The 20,796-nt window shown below is 34.7% G+C and overlaps 1 protein-coding gene across 1 annotated transcript; it reads left to right on the top strand.

The window, feature by feature from the left end:
* The first annotated feature begins 2,134 nt into the window (after positions 1–2,134).
* Positions 2,135–10,954, top strand: LOC115960059 (TMV resistance protein N-like). Its single transcript, XM_031078755.1, has 7 exons — positions 2,135–2,150; positions 2,839–2,926; positions 8,475–8,752; positions 8,949–9,193; positions 9,353–9,565; positions 9,691–9,966; positions 10,067–10,954. Exons 1-7 carry the CDS (start codon positions 2,135–2,137, stop codon positions 10,952–10,954), a joined length of 2,004 nt encoding a protein of 667 aa, XP_030934615.1.
* Positions 10,955–20,796: the final 9,842 nt, after the last annotated feature.

Raw genomic sequence — 20,796 nt, 5'->3', positions numbered from 1 at the left:
GCGATTGGGACGAATCTAATGAAAGTAACCCGGATGGTTAATCAACTTTTTTCTCTGGTAAGTCACTATCTTTCCTCTTAATTTAAGTTCTGTAGGTTTCTGCATTTTCTTTTTGTTAATGTGATCATTTATTAATGCTTTTGTTGGTGTTTTAAAAACAGAAGAAATAATGTGATTAAAAGCAAGTAAACATCAAAACTGGAAGCTTTTGTTGCCAAATGTACTAGTTTATTGTTCAATCTCATGTTTTTTTTTTTCTATTTAAAATTAAGCTTCACACTCCATCAAATTTTCATTAAGTGTAGAATCTCCACAATGTGAAACACACACATTGAATCAAATTAATGTAGAGAGTAGAGAGGAAAGAGATGCAGAGAAATGTGACAGTGAGGACTTGTAAGAGTCCCCTCTCCTTTGCTCAGTAACACTGACACTAACTTTACTAGCTGCTTACCGGACTCTATCCTCTGCTACATCCTCTCAATTCTACCAACCAGAGTTGCTGTATCAAAATCTTAGCTCTGTGGATTTAATGTCCAGAAACTGGACTCTTTGCTATGCCCTGTCCTTATGTAGAAGTCCTTGAGCACAAGCTCATATTGTTTGCATCACAAGTAGTTCAAAAAGAATAAACAAGAATCGTATGAATTTACGATTGCAGTTGAGGACAAAACTCAGAAAGTTAATAATGCCACTAATTGTAATCAACAAATTAGGTGAAGATGGAAGAGGCAGGGACCATGAATTTAAGATTGCCATCGATGATTGAACACAAAGTTCAAAAAGTTAACGTGAATAATAGATAGTATTGATTCTATTGAATAGTAAGTATTACTTAATGGCCTTAGCCATGGCTGCCATTATTTTGCAATTTTACGAATATCTTACACCTTATCATCCCTTGTGATCCTTGTCCATAGGCATGGGGGAAACCTTAATAGTATTTGAATCTCATCTTAAAAAACATCTTTTTCCTTTGCATTTTGTTTGTTAGATTTTTTTTTTTTTCTTTTGTTTGCCACTGTTCTTTTTTTTTTTCCCAGACATTCAGGAGCTTAAATACGTAATGTCAAGTTCGAATGCAAAGGGTACTATAGCCAATCACATGCATTGCCTCCATCTGTAATATAATTTCCATATTGATCTGTGAAATTAATACTTTAAAACTAACTTTATAATTGCTCTTTAATTATGGAAGTTTTTGACAGATGACTATTGTTCTTTGGTTTTTTGATGTTCTTGAAATTTTCTAGGCCCATTTCGGATCATGACCAAGGCAAACCATTCATGCCTATTTTACATTTTCATCTTTATGGTATGTTCTTGTTTTTGATCTGTCCATTACAACTAATTTCATTCAGCCTTACTTGATTCAGGCATGGATGAAGAGAAATCAGGGCGATTTAGAGAACTTTAAGTACTTCTCGTTGTCTTTTGTCTCTATCTTATGGTCTATTTGGTTTTATAGGAACAAGGCAAGCGTGAAGAAAGAGCCTTTCTCTGCCACTAATGTCGCCATGTATTTTATAAGTTTGATTTTAATGTATAGGGTAATTATCAGTTCAAAAATAAAAGAAAAGCCATGACAGTAGCAGGATAAGCAAATCCAGTCCTTTAGAGAGGATTCCAACTGCAACCAATCCTGTTAGAGGAGAGCTACAAGGGTAGGGAATGGAAATAGTGGGGATTCAATTTCTTTTTAAAAAATAGAGAATGTTCATGTCCATGGCTGGTTTTGAGAAGTCAAGTGAGTGATTAGTGACCTGAGATTTTTTCATTGGAAGGAATTTTGTGAAAGTGACCCGAAAGGTTGATCAAATATTTTCTATAGATCACTAGTAAGTCACCATCCTTCTTCTTAATTTGAGTTTTGTTGGTTGATGCATCATTGCTTTTCCTTTCCTATGGCATATACTTGTACTTTATTGGCACTAATTCAAACTCTCATCTGGTTTGTTTCCTTAATCAAAAAACACAAAGCAATACTCCTAGCTAATTTAATATGCATATTAATGAATCATGAGGATTCGTTCAATTGGTAAAAGAATCATCCCTGTTTTTTTTTTTTTCCAGACATTTAAGAGTTTAATAGGTTACGTCATATACGTGTATCTGATGTCAAGTTTTGATGGAAATGGGTGCTGCCACATGTAAGTGCCTTGTTAATTTGTAATATAGATGGTTAAAAACTCCTTTTATGCAGGATTTATCTCTTTAATTATATCGATTTATACCATATGACTTTTGTGCTATGGCCTCTCTATGTTCTTGACTTTTGGTCTAGTGTGTATGTCAATATTTCCCAATAAAACGAAAAAAAAAAAGTATTTTAAGATTCCATTTAGGAAGTCAAAACGAGCTGCATCAGTTAATAGGTACTTAAAGTTATCTTTACACTTTCACTTTGAAACAGGACCTGGTTAGAGAGCTATACTCTACACAAGTGGCTGTCAAATTTTAGCTATCCTTATCTCAAGGTGTGATAAGCTAAAATGGCCTCATATAACTCCTAAACATGGTGAGTGAAACTGTATCTTATAAGAATGAGGAAGAGGAAAACTTGGATAATTATTCCTGGAGTGTAGTCTTCGCTTGGGCTGTATGGTTTTGGTCAGATTAGACCCTAGGAACTTTGTGCATTTATCCTTGCTCTTTGAAGCAGTTGTTGACTTAGTGAACGGAGGATCTACATTTTCATAAGCAGGAATATATGATGTTCTCAAGATTGTCATATCATAATTCTGTTGGCCTTGTGGTATAACCTCAACAAAGTGATGTTTGAGGGTTCAAAACAGGTGCTTATGAAAAGTAAATGCTCAGTAAAGCTTTGTTTTGCAGGCATGCGCAAGCCTATCATGCAGATTTGGATCAGAGTAACTGTAGGAGAGTACCAAGGCGAGTGTGCCCAGTTGTGGAGGGATAGCTGGTCTTGATGACAGTTAAGCGACACTGGCAGAGATGGTGCAGATGGAGTTGTTTTGCCTATATAATGTGCTGGCAGGAAAATTTTGAAGGCGTTGCAGTTCTGCCATATGCAGCCGAGTGGCAGCTAGATGCCTAGGTGTTTAGCTTTGCATCATTCATCTCTTATGAGTAACGTTAAAGAAATTTCCAATAGAAAGACTTGGCTCAGATAGAGTGTTGATTGTTGATCATAAGTGTTTCAATTCAAAAGAATCTAGAAGAAAACTTCTGCAAGCATATTTTCTTTTTAACCACAGAAAGGAGTATCCCCCAACTGCATTTTTAATTTGCTATGCATGAAAGAAAGTGTATGAAACAACATGACATTTCTTCTTCTTCTTTTTTCTTTCATTAAAAAAAAAAAAATATATATGTATATATATATATTTATTTAAGTTTTGGTTTAGTGTACTAATGTTAAGGTTTTAAGTTCCCTAACCCAGAGTAATATTAAAGAGTTGCAACACATATATCAGACAGTGGTAGAATATAGGACTTTTTAAACTTGGAAATCTGTACAGCTCTCACATTATTCCCAAATCATCATTTATTTGATAATGAGATACAAATTATAGAGAAAATGAAACATCTAAAAAAATGTTTTCCTTTAAATGTAGAGCTTAATTTTTACCATGTATGTTAGTAGCGAGTTCTAATATAATAATAATATATAAGACAATATGTAACCAGTTTTTAGGAGAATGCACTTGTATAAAACAAAGATAAAACTTCTTATTTAAAACATGAAAAATAATGTTGTATAATTTAGGGATGAACATAAAAAAATTATAACCCAAATATTGGATACAAAAATGTTGACATAACTATTATAAATTTTCATATCTTAGTGAATTCTACGATCATGCAAATACAAATAAATATTTGGGTCACAATTGGACAAAATTTATATGAAATAAAAAAATTGAATACGACCCACTAATTGATGCTTTAAACAAAAAAAGAAAAAAAAAACGGACTAATCAAAACACCAAAAGAAAAGATATTTGCATTAACATCAAAAAAATAACAACAATTTTTAAACAATAAAAATACATAAATCAATCTTTTTCTTCAAATATCGTTCAATCTTGAATTCCATAAACATATTAAGATGAAAAATATTAAAACAAATGAATGAATAAGGTTAGAGATTTATAGCAAAATATGTATGTGTGGGAGAGAGAGAGAGAAAGAGAGGTACCTCTAGTAGTGGAAAACAAAAACAAAAATGCAATTGTGAAACAAATTTCTCATCGAAATTTCTAAGCTTGTTGCATATAAGAGGGATAAAAATAGAATGTATTTATATATAAAATTATAGAGGGGAAGAGGGAAATGAAACTTATTAACTAAAAAAGAGGGGATGAGGAAGATGAAAGGTTGAGGAAGATGATGAAATATTATAGATGTGGATAATTGAAGTAAATGTAATTGTAATTGCTAAAATAATGATGTGATATAAAAGCAAAAACACTTCCTATCATTAACATCAAAAACTAAAAGTTAGGAAAAATATTATATACATTTTATTGTTATATGTGTACAAGTTAATTTCATGTGTTGAAAAAGCAAAAAAATAAATTGACTTGTAGGCTTCTTTTCTAATTGTGATGTATTTAATTATGGTTCCAAAATAAAATTAAAAAAAAAAATCTTAATAGACAATTAAATTGCACATATATTACTCAATTAAAGTATTTTTTCAACAAATTACTTTTTCGTAGAATAAAATACTTGAATAGTCTTTGGAAGGAGAATGGTTAGGAAAATAAATAGGCAAATGACAAATTAAGAATTAGTGGTCATAAATAAGAATAAAAATGTGAACTTAAATACCATATTAAAGAAAAACATTTATTTCATTCAAAATTTTTAATTATATGTCACGTGTATAGTATCATGGCAAACATATTGACATGTACAAATAATTTTTTGACACTTAGCATTGTTTTTCCATGTCATGCCAATTAAATATATGAAGTTGTCATGTGTCATTGCCATATTCTTTGAAAATGAATAAATGTCATCGTAGCATGCATCTACCACTTTTAAGATCCAACTTTTATAATTTACTAGTAAGTTGCCCATGCAATGCACGGATAATTTTGTGATATTTTATGTAAGACGATTTTGGAGAATGTTGTACATATATTATAAAGAAAAAGTAAACTAAATTAGAGTAAAGAAACACATACTTCTCAAGGTAAGATTAATTTTTCTTTTTTTTTTAATCATCAAACCAAAAATAAATGCAAAAGAGTAATAGGACCATAAAAATCAATTAATTTGTGCTATGTTCACATATTGCATACCATTAAATGAAAATATGCCCAACTCTTTCATCGTCATCCACTCATCGATAGTGAGACATTAAGACATGGTGTGGGCAAATGTGTATGCATGTATCTTATAGATGATTTAAAATCATGGTAGAATATGGCTTTACATTGCGCATCAAATATTCTCTCTATTTATATACCCAAAACAAAAACTATCAAACCAAATTACACAAACGTAAATAATATTTAAGCCCCTAATTTATATATATAAAAGAAAAAAAAATACCCGTAGGAGTTTCGGCGGCTTGATAGTGGTAGGAGGCTAGTATGACGGAAGTGGCGGCCACTCAGATTCCTCTTTCTCTCTCTTACAAATGCTTTGTCAATCTCAGGTCTTTTGTTTTGGTAATAATGAAACAATGTGTTTCATTTAACAATCCACAACATTTTCATGTCTCTCTATCTCTCCCCATAGCTTTATTTGGTTAGTTATTACTATTAGTTCTTAATTATTTATATATTTTTTGCTTTTGTTTTTAATACTAAAATGGGGAGTATGCTAAAATACATGAAGAAGAGAGAAAAGTGTAGTGTAAACTTAGACAATTAATAAAAGATTAATGAGATAATAGTAAAAATACATTAATATGAACATTTGGGTAACAGTAAAAAAAACTTAATGAAAAGAGGTAAAAAATGGGTTAAATGCAAAATTAGAGCACCACATGACAGAACTTTATGCACTCCTATATGAGGTTTTTGCTTTTATATATATAATAATAATATATTATAGATGGGTAAGTTTTACAGCTATTGGCAGCAAATAGTGCATATCAAATTACAAAAAGAAAAGAAGAAAAGAAATATCCTACAAAATATTCTGCGGTGGAGACACGCTGTATGATATGTAATACTTATGTCGAGTCACATGGTATAGGCACATGTGAGACGGTTCGTCAATAGAGTTTAACTAGTCGCTAACCCGTGCGATGCACGGGAAAACTATTAGAAAATAATAAAGCATGCATATATTAAAAGACAATTTAAGTTCATGTGTGCTTGTAAGGGATACATACCTAAATAGTTCTTGCAGTAGAAATAAAAGCCTTATCTTTGAGATAAAGAACTGATGTAAACAAACTAACCTTACATAAAAAAATAAAAAAATAAAAAAAATAAAAAAAAAAAACATAAAACTGATATCACGGGAAATTCAGTCACATAGTAGTAATATATAAATCTCTTAAAACCTAAACCTAAACCTAAACCTAAACGTAAGGACTAAATATTTATGCGCCTTCTCTTGCTTTCCTGATGTATTTGGTTAAAAACATAAACTGATGTCACGGGAAATTTAGCCACATAGTAGTAATATATAAATCTCTTAAAACCTAAACCTAAACCTAAACCTAAACGTAAGGACTAAATATATAAACAAACTAACCTTACAAAAGCTGAACTTTATAAGCGTTTAGGGCTTCCTATATCTGGAGAAAGAGAGAGTTTGCAGAAACCAAAGAAAATCTCTATATAGCTTAAGAAACACAATATAATAAAATCAAAGAGATAAAATTTTCAGAGGACAAAATATTATAGATAATTTGAAAGAATTTTGGTTTAATTCTTAAACACCGCAACTCCATAAAATTCATACTAATAATAATATTTTATGATAGCGCAGTTAGAATTTTGGTGGAAAATTGTGGTGCCAGCAAAGGCTTCGGTTTTATATATATATATATATAGATGAGTATTCAATGGTGAACAAAGTACTATGTATTAATTAATATATATAAACAAAACTAACCTTACAAAAACTGAACTTTATAAGCTAAAATCTATACCGTGCATTGTAGATCTTGAATGCTTTAGGGCTTCCTACGTTTGGAGAGAGAGAGTTTGCAGAAACCGTGACTTTATATTTCTTAACTTGAGAGAGGGGTAAGGTTGCTAGGGTTTTGTAGATCTTGAATGCTTTAGGGCTTCCTACGTCTGGAGAGAGAGAGAGTTTGCAGAAACCGTGGCTTTATATTTCTTAACTTGAGAGAGTGGTAAGGTTGCTAGGGTTTTGAGGAGTTATAATTTTTATTTATTTTTTATTTTTTAAATATTGTGCTGACGTGGAAAATTGTGGTGCCAGCAAAGGCTTCGGTTTTATATATATATATATATAGATTAGATGATAAACTATAGGTTAATAATTTTAGTCTATTTATATTGTCCACGTGACCTAAGGAGGGAACAAAAACAAAAGAAAATATTAAATTCACATAAGAGGGCGTCCACTAGACACAATCACAACTTGTAGAATTCATATGATTGCCTCGTAAACAATATTTAATGAAACACGAAACAAACACAAAATGATCTTTGTTTTAAGAGAACACATATTTTGTTGTGAAAGTAAATCTTCCTTTTACATTATTTTGGATGAAGACATTGAGTTTCCTCATTTCCGACTATTTTGCTTCTTTTGCCTCCCTTTCTTAGGTTGTTTCTTCTTCTTCCCCACCCCTTCTAAATACTCTGATGGCAAGGCCAGGTCTTGGGATTTAGGGAAACGTTTCATATGAAACTATATCTAAAGAGGCAAAACAAATTAATGATTGAAGATGCAAAATCTAGGAATATTCTTCAAACACAATTATATATGGAAATTAAGAAATGACTCAAGGAACAATCCATAATTATATTGTTAAAATGAACTATAACATAGCATTTAGTATATGGGTAGTTCCTTCAAGTTTGGCTTGAAGCATTCAATTACATTTATGCGTCCCAATTTCAGTTTTAACCAACTACACTAAGGGTCCGTTTGGATACAGCTGAAAACTGAAAACTGAAACTGAAAACTGAAAAACACTGTAGCGAAATAATTTTTAAATGTATGAATAGTATCGTGGGACCCATTTTTAATGAAAAAGTTGCTAAAAAGTGAAATTTGTGGGTCCGTGAACAGTACACGATGTGCTGTGATTGGTCCAAAAAAATTTGAAAAGTCAAAGTTTGCGGCTACTGTTCATTGAACAGTGCATGAACAGTAGCCGCAACACCCAAAACGCTCCAAAACGCGTGAAAAAAAAAAAAAAGTTTTGGAAAAACGCAAACGCAGGATTGGGCAGAAAACGCCCAATCCAAACGCAACCTAAATGCCATATATCTACTAAATTTTATTTTCAGTCCTGTTTTGGTAGGTCAGACTCACTGCTTATTATTCTCTTTTCTTTGCAGCCATGAGGCAGAAGTTGTCCAAAAAATTGGGCAAGAGATATTTAATAAATTGAATTATACATTCTCGGTAGCTCCCAATGGACTAGTTGGAATAAATTCCCGAGCTCAGAAGTTGAAGTCACTTTTAGCTGTAGAGTCAAATGATGTTCGCATTATAGGAATTTGGGGTATGGGAGGAATGGGTAAAACAACTCTAGCGAGAGTTGTTTATGGTATGATTTCCAATCAACTTGAAGCTTGTAGTTTTATTCCTAATGTTAGGGAGAATTCTGAGAAAGGTAAATTACTTAAGTTACAAAAAAAAGCTTTTGGAAGAGCTTTTGATGGGCGGAGATATGAAAATACAAGATGTTGATCATGGACTTCTCACAATCAAGAATAGCTTATGTAAAAAAAAGATTCTTCTTATTCTTGATGATGTATATAATTCATACCAATTGGATAAGTTACGTAGGAAGAATTGGTTTGGTCCAGGTAGTGGAGTTCTCATAACAACAACAGAAAGGAGTTTGTTGGTGACACCTGAAGTAAATGAAATATATGAGATTGAAGCATTGAATAACAAAGAAGCTCTTCCACTTTTTAGTTTGAAAGCTTTTAAAAAAGACCAGCCTGACGTTGATTATGTGGAGCTATCCCAAGCTTTTGTACATTATTCTCATGGTCTTCCTTTAGCCCTTGAGATTTTGGGTTCCCCTTTGTTTGAAAAAAGAAAAGATGTATGGAAAAGTTTATTAGACAAGCTAAAAAAATATCCTAAGGAAAAAATTAGCAATGTGCTTTAATGAAGCTATGATGGACTAGAAGAAACAGAGAAGGAAATTTTCTTGAATATTGCATGTTTCTTTAATCACAAGAATTGAGAAACTATCAAAGAGATATTAGAATATCTTGAGCTTTTCCCTGAAAGTGGATTTAGTGTTCTAATTGATAAATCTATCATCAAAGTGTATGAAAATCATTTGTGGATGCATGATTTATTACAAGAAATGGGTCGGGATATAGTTCGTAAACAGTCCCTTAAAGCCCCTGGGAAGCGTAGCAAATTATGGTTGTATGAAGATATTGACGATGTGCTGACAAATAACATTGTAAGTGGCTATTGAAACAACCTGAGCATGTACCTCATTATGTAATTCAACAACATAGTGTAACCAGTAGTTATGGTAATCATACATTTTGCAATCCACTAATCCCTTTTGTTTATGATTATTAGGGAACAGGTGAAGTTCAAGCCATGGTCCTAGAGTTATCCTCTACAGAAGATGTGGATTGGCATCCTGAAGCCTTCTCAAAGATGCAAAATCTAAAATTGCTCATAATTGATAGTATTCAATTCAAGCATGGTCTCAAACATCTTCCTAATAACTTAAGATTTCTTGATTGGAGGAAGTACCCTTCAAAATCTTTGCCATCAAGTTTTGAGTCAACTAAGCTTGTTAAACTTTGCATGAATTACAGCTACATCAAACGACTTTGGGAAGGAACAAAGGTAATTTAGGAACCCTTATACTTCTTCTTTTTAAAGTATCATTAAACTAAAAGACTTTGTAAAAGTTAATTGTCTTATGTCTTTTATTTTCTTTTGACAGTATTTTGGGAATTTGAAATTCATCGATTTGAACAAGTCTCAAAAACTTATTGAAACCCCAGACTTTAGTACTGTCCCAGTTCTTGAGAAATTGGATCTTGAAGGCTATACAAATTTATGTACTGTTCATCCATCAATCGGTTTTCTTGAAAGGCTTATTATTCTTAATCTAAAAGGTTGCAAAAACCTTATAAATCTTCCAAAAATTTTTGCAATGAAGTCTCTTGATATTCTCACCTTTTCTGGTTGCTCAAAAGTACGAAGTACTCCAGAGTTTAGGGAAAACATGGAACATGTATCAGAGCTTTACTTGGATGGCACTGCTATTACAAACTTACCCACATCAATTGGGAATTTGACTGGTCTTGCTTCATTGAGTGTAAGAGATTGCAAAAATCTTATGTCTCTTCCTCACACCTTTTTCAATATGAAGTTGCTTGAAAATCTCGATCTTTCCGGATGCATAAAGCTTAGAGAATTACTGGAGAACTTGGGGATGACTAAAAGTGTAGAGGAACTTGATGAGAGTGGAACTGCTACAGGACTTACGCTTTCTTCCTATGATATGCCCAATTCGATGTGCATGGTATCAACTTCTCTATCAAGTTTGACCTCTTTGACCAAATTGGATCTAAGGGAATGCATTCTCAATGCAATCCCAAATGATATTTGTTGCTTATCCTCTTTAAAATATTTAGATCTAAGTGGAAATAATTTTGGTTGTCTTCCGAAAAGCATAGCTCAACTATCTTTTCTAAGATCATTGTGTGTGGAGAATTGCACGAGTCTTCGATCATTGCCAAAGCTTCCATTAAATATTGGTTATATTAATGGATATGGTTGTACCTCACTGGAAACGGTATCAGATCTATTGGAACCAAATTCTTAAATTGAGCAAAGATTCTACCTTTCAAATTGTAGTAATTTGGCAGACAATCTAGGCTTCATCAACATGTTTTTGGCAAGGATGGGAAAACACTTTCAGGTCCCTATCTCTGTCTTCTACTCTCTCTGTCTTCTTTCCCTCGTTAAGGTCTAAACATCATACTCTATGCACTGCTCAATTTCGAGGTGGGAATATGGTGCCTTACATGTGTCATATGTATGACATTATTGCTCCTGGAAGTGAAATTCCAAAGTGGTTTAGCCATCAAAGTGTGGATCATTCTGTGAAAATATATGAACCTTCTCATTTGTGTAAGGAGTTGATGGGGATTGTTGTTTGCATTGTATTTTGTTCTCCACCCCAGCAAAAAATCTGAGACAATTCACTTTCATGTTGGTTGACAGTGAATGGAAAAGGAATGTCTTCTGTACCAAGCATTTGTGAAATTGATGTTTTATCCGATCATATTTGGCTTCTTTATTTGCTTCCTCAATACTACCACAAGGAAGAGATAAAATCATTGTTGGAAAGTGATGCGAATGGATTCAATCAGATTAGCATTTCTTTTGGTGGTTTCGTCGTGGTTGTGAAGAAATGCGGATTGCATATGGTATACAAGAGAGACATAGAAGAACTCAACCAAACTATGGCTCAAAGTAGAAACAACAATAACACTAATTATGATCTCCATTACACTTTTGACAATTTGACGGTGGTAGTGAAAGAAAGCAACAAAGACCTGCGTGGTGGTTTCAACAATATGACCGTGGTAATGGAAAGTAATAAAGTCAAGCAAACCCATGATGACTATGATGGGGTTGAACCTTGTGAAGAAAGAAGCTCTAATGATGTCCAAACCCAAAAAGGTGAAAGGATCACAGAATTCATGGACCAGGGTGAGGAGCTCAGTACTTGGACTGTTCTCTCTCAATCCGTGTGGCTGAATATATATTTTTTTTAATGTTTTTTTTTTTTTTTTTTTCAGGCTTATCAATCGTTATTAGAAACGAATATCTGCTTTCCACACAAGCCTGTCCAAAACTCTCTTCATAATTAAAGTTTTATTGGTAGCTGCATAATCTTTTTTCCTTTCCTTTGGACACATTAATTTTAACTTCAAAATATAATTTTGCTAGTTGTGCTTTAGCTTCATTATTGGCACTTATTCCAACTCTCGTCTGTTCTATTTCCTTGATCAAATAACATTGCAGTACACCTAGCTAATTTAACATGCATAGTATTAAATCTTATGGATTCATAAAATTGGTAAAAGAATCACCCTCATTCTTGAAGCAACTCATTTAATCCAAAAAATTTTTTTTTTTGAAAAACATAGTTTTATAAAATAAGAAATGATTAGGGTAATTTTGGATCAGTGATTTGTGTTAGCAGCCCCTTTGATGTAGGATTGTTGGACTTGTTCATGAGGCCAAAATGGCCCATTAGCATTAATTTTTGAAATATTTAGCAACAGAGCACTGTTTCGGAAATAATTAGGGAAATACCACTTTTTCGGGCCCTATAGCGGCGTTTTCCTGCAAAATTTTTTTATAAATCCCATAACAGGTTCAAGGGGCCCTATAGTGGCGTTTTTAAGCCCTATAGTGACGTTTTTGGGCCCTATAGCGGCGTTTTCCTGCAAAATTTTTTTATAAGTCCCATAACAGGTTCAAGGGGCCCTATAGTGGCGTTTTTAAGCCCTATAGTGACGTTTTTGGGCCCTATAGCGGCGTTTTCCTGCAAAATTTTTTTTATAAGTCCCCATAACAGGTTCAAGGGGCCCTATAGTGGCGTTTTTTAAGCCCTATAGTGACGTTTTCGGGCCCTATAGCGGCGTTTTCGGAAAAAGTGGTACTTCCCTAATTATTTCCGAAACAGTGCTCTATTGCTAAATATTTCGAAAATTAATGCTAATGGGTCATTTTGGCCTGTTCATGAGGAGAAATTGTCGCATGGCCCAACGACAAGAAGACAAGTGCAATTCATTGTATGCTTTGATTTTCGCTTTAGCTGATAGATTGCAAGGTAAAATCTGCACTCTTGTTGCCTTTTAGTGCATCGTTTTAAACCTTTTTTAAAAAAAAAAATAAATTACAAAAGCAATATATGCATGGCACTATAAACATTATTATTGCACTTAATTAAATTTGTCATTACATATTATATAAGTGAACTCATATTATATATGTGAACTAATGTATAGATCGCAATTAGAATGATTAGTCTAGCTAGACATGGCATCTAACTTCCTTGTTGAAGGTTTCTATGGTTGTGTGCCAACCAAAGAAAATGCTCTTTTTTCTGATAAAGAGACCGGCTGATTTTTCTATTATTTTTTTTTCCTCTCTATTTTTTTTAGAGGATTTCAATCTATGGCATCCGCTCCTAATGATAACTCTTTATTATCAGACCAAAACATCAATTGGTTTTTGGTGTAAGCGGGGATTGAAATTTTTATTCTAATGTAAGATAACAATCGTAGAAGTTACTAAAATGATTTGTCTTAGCTGTTCGAGGACATTGTTATTGTAATTCTCATAATGCAACAAACTCTACAATCAAGTCGCAGTGGTGAATGTTCAAAATTTCAAACATTAGGAGTTTAATTATAACTTACTTTTTTATGAGGAATTAATGCAGATATGCAAAATTTCCCCATTGACCAAATCATTCAACCGAGTTCTTGACATATCCAAATAACGTCAACATTTTTCATAATTGATTGATCCATGGGTCAACTAAAAAAAGGATCTGCATCAGCATAAGTTATGTTTTTGGTATTTTGTTTAATCTATCATCATTAGAAACCTAAGCTTGTACCTTCATGTAAATAGATGTGTGATAACCAACTATATAAAAAGTTCTCACAGGAGACAACCTTCAAAGCTAAAAAGCATTTAGTTTCAATTTATCTTCACCAAAACAGTGTTAGGAATGACTTTATATTGCTCGATTGTTAGACATGCCGTGATGGTTCAGTGATTTACAATAATAATTGAATATTGAATAGTAAGTAGTAATAAATGGCCTTAGCTATGTGCTACTTTATTCTGCAATGTAAAGGAAATCATCATTCAACCGTCCTATGGAATGCTTGTGTAGAAGCATCTTATTTCAATCCCACTTAAGAGTAACATCCTTTCTCTACCTTTTGTTACTGGGTTTATATATATATATATATATATATATATATATATAAGATTAACGATTTAAAACTCTTTTAATATGAAGCGGCTATTTAATTATATAAGTTTATACCATAAGCCTTTTGCGCTTTTGCCCCTTGATGTACTAGAAAGTTTTTCCACCTTTTTAAAACTTTCGCAAATCAAATTATTGACTGAAAGTTGTCCACACCCATTTCAGATTGTGACCAGCAAAAGCTGAAATGAACCAAATGACCTATCTCTAACTTAATTGGGTTAGACCTTGTTAAAAAGACTCAACAAGAATTAGAATTGAAGGACAGCAGTAGACATTAGAGAAACCTGGCCATACAACAAACTTGATAATATATTACCAGCCACAACATCTGAGGCAAATTTTTCTTAACAGTACTCAGACTTGAGAAGGTAAGCAACTATGTAGACAAGGTTGAAAAATGTAGAAGGTAGCCTGCTTAGGTAAGCCCTCCTGTTGTACTTGCTATCATTGTTGTATTATATCTATAAATTAAGTTTTCTCACATTCTTGAATGTATTAAATTTCACAATGGAATGATGCTACACTTTGATAATCATTGTCATTCATTTTTGAAAATTTTAAAATTTTTATATAATATTTGGGGTTTCCCTTAGATAAGTCAAAAGAATCTACATCTTTTAATAGGTATTTAAAGATATCTTTACACTTTGTCCTTGGAAACAGGACTTGGTTAGGGAGCGTTACTCTCTTGAAGTTGCTGCTCAATTTTTAGCCACCCCTATCTGAAGGTGAGAAGCTATTGATAAGCTGATATGGCCTCAATGTAACACATGGTTCATATACATCATAATTAAGCTATTATTGAAAGTAGGGGGAATTCAGGTAATGAATTCTCAAGGGAAGGTCATAGCTCTTAGATAGAGACATCTGTGGGGATTGAAGCTTCCTTTGAAGTTAATAATTTTTGTGCAGAAGTTTTGGCATGAAGACTCATTAACAGATGATAGTGAAATGAAACATAGTGAGTGATAGTAAGTGTGTTTTATGCAATAAAAAAGAGGAAAACTAGGATTATTTATTCCTGAAGTGCACTCTTGCTTGGGCTGTATTGTTTGGATTAGATTTGAGCGTTAGAACTAAATTCATTTCTCCTTGCTCTTTGAAGCAGTGGTTGGCTCAATGGATAGAGGATCCAAAATTTTAAAAACAAGAATATTTGGTGTTCTCTAGGTTGATGTTTAAGGGTGCAAAACAATCTGCTTAAGAAGTTCTAATGCTTTGCTTTGCAGGTATGCACAAGTCTTTAATGCACAACAGCAAGATCAGAGTAACTGCAGGAAAGTACCAAGGCAAAAGTGTCCAGGTGTGGCTAACTATTGTGGGACACTAGCAGAGATGAAGGGCGGTTTTGGTTATGTAACCAAATCCAGTGCTGGTAGTCTGTTGTTGTTCTTCCATATGCAACCAAATGGCATGCAGCTAGATCAGATGCTCAGCTATACAGCTTGGTTTTTGCAGACTTGTTTTGATAATTTGAGAAAGGTTCCTTGGCAACTTGCTATGCTGATTGAAGACCTCAAGTGCATAAAATTAAGAGAACACTAGTGGTTATATATGTTGTGCATAAGAGTCACTGTAGATGTTGGGTCCCTGGCTACTCTTGCTTCAAAGTCTTATAAACATTATTGGACTCTACCACTAGCCAACTCTTCTGACATTATTGTATCAGAAAACCAAACCTAAAATGAAGAAGAAGAAGAAGTTATCTTTACACCTTTTATGGACTAATTTATGCCTTTGGCACATGTCTGCATGCAATCATTAGAAGCAACAAATCCTTTTCCTCTGCAATTTATTAGTAAGATTTTTCTTTCCTTTCTTTTTTTCCTCCCGTCATCTTCTTTTCAGACATTTAGGAGTTTAGTAGAATATATATAATGTCAAGTTTGAACGGAAATGGGTGCTATCACTTGATTTTCTCATCAGCCTATAACATTAATAGTATTGCTCTTTAATTGTGCATGTTTTTACTATATGACTTTTGTGCTTTTGACATGCTTTTAAGGCCTCTTTCTAACACTGATTTATTTGGTTCAAAAAGTATACTGGCTGTTGCATGCTAGGAATTGTAGAAACCAAGCAGGCAGGTCTGTTGCTGATCTTATTGACACAAGTTTAAGTGAGGACATTGAGCTTTGGAACCAGTTATGTAGGTTATAATTACCTTCTAAACTACTAAACTAATCAGACTTCATTAGCAGTACAAACTAATCAGACATTGCTACTAAACTACCAAACTACTAAACTTGGCTTTAACTACCTTCCAGCTATACTTAACAATCAAATACACAGTCAAGAATCCAATTTGATCAGATTTGTCTTTCTAACTTGCTATGCATGAAAGGAAAATGTTTGAAACAGCAGGACCGGCCATCATGTATCACTTGAAACTCTAGTGTAGTACAGTTGTACCTAGAAAAAAAACGACTTTAAAAAGTAGCGCATGAGCAAATATGCTAAAAAGATAAAGCTAAAAGCAGATCCAACACGCACTCAGCCAGTCAACCATTGTATCATAGACTATAGTTCTCATTAACTAGTAGAATAGATTTGTTCTTTCTTTTTTGTTTATTAGTTTTCTCTGATGGGAAGAAGTTCTCAACCTCTACTAATAATTTGGTTTGTTGTGGTAATACTAAGGTTTTAAGTTCCTTAATTCAGAGTCATACTCATATCACAGAGTTACAACACATTGCCAACTGGTAAGAGCTCACATTCCCAAATGATCCTTAAACAAAAACATTAACAATCTCTTATCTAACACATAACTCAAATCTATAAAAACACAATTAAGAACCACCAGGAATCCCCCAACACTGCAAACGGGTATATTACTAATGACAAAGACACGAACGTTAAACAACCAATAGCAAGTAATCAAGAAACTAATAAATGGGTAACCAAAGAAACACAATTTAAAGCAGGTAATCAAGAATTCTCTCAACAGCCAAAAAAAAAAAAAAAACCCACAAAATAGAGACGTAGTAGTTACCTCGACAAGGGAATCATCAATCGTTATCGTCTTGGAACTGTTCAGTGGCTTCCTCTTTGCCCCTCCATGGCGCCGATGACATCAACTTCTTCTTCTTCGCTGTTGTCATTTTCATTCAATTGCTGTTACAGAGAGAGGGGTAGTGTTGTCAGAAATTCGGAATACGTTATAGAAAGTGTTATTACCGTACAGTACATAAACCTATTGTTAACGCTTCTATCACGCAAGCTTTATGAAAACCAAAAAGTACATAATGGACTGAAGTGGACCCAATACGACCAAAGTGGATAGAATATAGCGAACGGTATAGAATAGAACCGAAGTTGACCGACGAGTATAGAATAGACCGAATAAGACCAATATGAACAGAATAGGACTGAAGTGGACCGAATAAGACCGAATGGACCCAACTAGACCCAATAGGACCGAATAATTAGGAAGTGAGTTTAATTGGTCAATAGTTTGATTTGTTCAAATGTAGGCTTAATAAGTCTCTATATAATTTAAAAGTCATGATATTTGAAATATCCTAAATTTGCACAAGCAAATATTTTGTTTTTGATTTTAGGGTTAAATACATAGTTGGTCTTTAAACTTTATAGTCTATAAAAAAGTTTAGTCTATAAAATATAAAATGATTGCTTTTAGTAAAATGATATGACCAAACTAAAAACAACATGTGTACATGATTGGCTTAGGTTTGAGAAACCTTTTATTCTATATTGGCCTCATCAAGTCCAAAAATTTCTCACCCAAGCTAACATAACCCAAAATAGCTCTAAAAATCAACTCAACCCAACCTGTAAGGGTCAGATTGGAGCCATTTGGCAAGGTCTAATAAAAAAAAATATCATTAAATCATTTAAATTCATTATTGAAAAATTTTACAATTTAGCCTGATATTTGAATTTATGGGGCCCAATAATTCATGGACCAGGCCCATTTGCCCTTAGAGAGTCCAAAGGCCCGAGCCGAGGAGAACTGTGGCCCAAGCTCTACAATACAGAGCACAAAACAATTGTGGGAGGCAGCCGAGGACAGTTCAGTCCTCGGCAGATCCTGAATCCCACCGGAATAAAGGGGTAAAACTGGTATAGGGACGAATTTGTGAGGAGATCCAAAATATCTTGGGGAAGTTATCCTTACTACCCTTTCAGATAAGACCCAACACGTGACAGAGCCGTACTCTGCAGCTTTATCAACCATCCCCAATAATTCTGGGATTAGACTGATGGGACAAATATCAGTCTTGTAAAGATCGACCCTACACGTGGACGAAGGACAGTTAACGCAAACGAGTATAAAAGAAGAAAGTAAGTAACTCTAAGGGGGGCTCTCGATCCCACCTCCAAGAAAAAGGAGACGATCTGGGTGAGAACATCTCAACAACACCTGAGATTACAGAAAAAAAAAAAAAAAAAAAAAAAAAAAAAAAAAAAAAAAAAAAACCATCGTCGGGTAACCGGGGTAAGACCCCAATGGTCCTCGGATCACCTCCGAGGAGGCCCATCCACGAATTCCTCTAAAACCAGGACCGGGCACCGCCCCGTGTCCAACGGCTAGCTTTTCAAGCCCACTCTCTACAAATCATACTGTGAGGGATCTTTCATGCGCGAGCCCAACATCCTTATTGGGCCGCCAAAGAATTGTGTCCTTACAATTGGCGCTGTCTGTGGGAAAAGCTTGCGCGTTGGCGCAGGTGGCGGCGGAGTCAGCTCTCTAGTAAGCAGAAATTCCTGGGGCTTCCTCCGACTCCGGCGACATGCAGTTGTTGCTCCGGCATAAGCTTCTGCTAGGGGCTACGCCTTACAGTGCCAAGGGCGCGGGCATCTCTAGGGGCTTTCGGCCTCAAGCCAACTTTCCCTACCCTGGTATAGGGGCTTATGGTCGAAAAGTAAATCGAATAAAAAAAAATCTTATAAGTTTTGGACAGAACCAAGGCCTTGCATGGTCCTCGGACTCAAGCCTATGGGGAAACCAAGTACAAAAAAAGAAAATCTTATAAGTTTTGGACAGAACCAAGGCCTTGCATGGTCCTCGGACTCGAGCCTATGGGGAAACCAAGTACAAAAAAGAAAATCTTATAAGTTTTGGACAGAACCAAGGCCTTGCATGGTCCTCGGACTCCAGCCTATGGGGAAACCAAGTACAAAAAAGAAAATCTTATAAGTTTTGGACAGAACCAAGGCCTTACATGGTCCTCGGACTCAAGCCTATGGGGAAACCAAGTACAAAAAAGAAAATCTTATAAGTTTTGGACAGAACTAAGGCCTTGCATGGTCCTCGGACTCAAGCCTATGGGGAAACCAAGTACAAAAAAGAAAATCTTATAAGTTTTGGACAGAACCAAGGTCTTGCATGGTCCTCGGACTCAAGCCTATGGGGAAACCAAGTACAAAAAAGAAAATCTTATAAGTTTTGGACAGAACCAAGGCCTTGCATGGTCCTCGGACTCAAGCCTATGGGGAAACCAAGTACAAAAAAGAAAATCTTATAAGTTTTGGACAGAACCAAGGCCTTGCATGGTCCTCGGACTCAAGCCTATGGGGAAACCAAGTACAAAAAAGAAAATCTTATAAGACTCTTGCAAGACTCAAGCCTATGGGGAAACCAAGTACAAAAAAGAAAATCTTATAAGTTTTGGACAGAACCAAGGCCTTGCATGGTCCTCGGACTCAAGCCTATGGGGAAACCAAGTACAAAAAAGAAAATCTTATAAGTTTTGGACAGAACCAAGGCCTTGCATGGTCCTCGGACTCAAGCCTATGGGGAAACCAAGTACAAAAAAGAAAATCTTATAAGTTTTGGACAGAACCAAGGCCTTGCATGGTCCTCGGACTCCAAGCCTATGGGGAAACCAAGTACAAAAAAGAAAATCTTATAAGTTTTGGACAGAACCAAGGCCTTGCATGGTCCTCGGACTCAAGCCTATGGGGAAACCAAGTACAAAAAAGAAAATCTTATAAGTTTTGGACAGAACTAAGGCCTTGCATGGTCCTCGGACTCAAGCCTATGGGGAAACCAAGTACAAAAAAGAAAATCTTATAAGTTTTGGACAGAACCAAGGCCTTGCATGGTCCTCGGACTCAAGCCTATGGGGAAACCAAGTACAAAAAAGAAAATCTGATAAGTTTTGGACAGAACCAAGGCCTTGCATGGTCCTCGGACTCAAGCCTATGGGGAAACCAAGTACAAAAAAGAAAATCTATAAGTTTTGGACAGAACCAAGGTCTTGCATGGTCCTCGGACTCAAGCCTATGGGGAAACCAAGTACAAAAAAAGAAAATCTTATAAGTTTTGGACAGAACCAAGGCCTTGCATGGTCCTCGGACTCAAGCCTATGGGGAAACCAAGTACAAAAAAGAAAATCATAAGTTTTGGACAGAACCAAGGCCTTGCATGGTCCTCTCAAGGGGGAAACCAAGTACAAGCCTATGGGGACTCAATGGGGAAACCAAGTACAAAAAAGAAAATCTTATAAGTTTTGGACAGAACCAAGGCCTTGCATGGTCCTCGGACTCAAGCCTATGGGGAAACCAAGTACAAAAAAGAAAATCTTATAAGTTTTGGACAGAACCAAGGCCTTGCATGGTCCTCGGACTCAAGCCTATGGGGAAACCAAGTACAAAAAGAAAATCTATAAGTTTTG

Source organism: Quercus lobata, chromosome 9, assembly GCF_001633185.2.
Source record: "Quercus lobata isolate SW786 chromosome 9, ValleyOak3.0 Primary Assembly, whole genome shotgun sequence".
Taxonomy (NCBI): Eukaryota; Viridiplantae; Streptophyta; class Magnoliopsida; order Fagales; family Fagaceae; genus Quercus; species Quercus lobata.
This window is presented reverse-complemented; position numbering and strand designations above follow the sequence as displayed.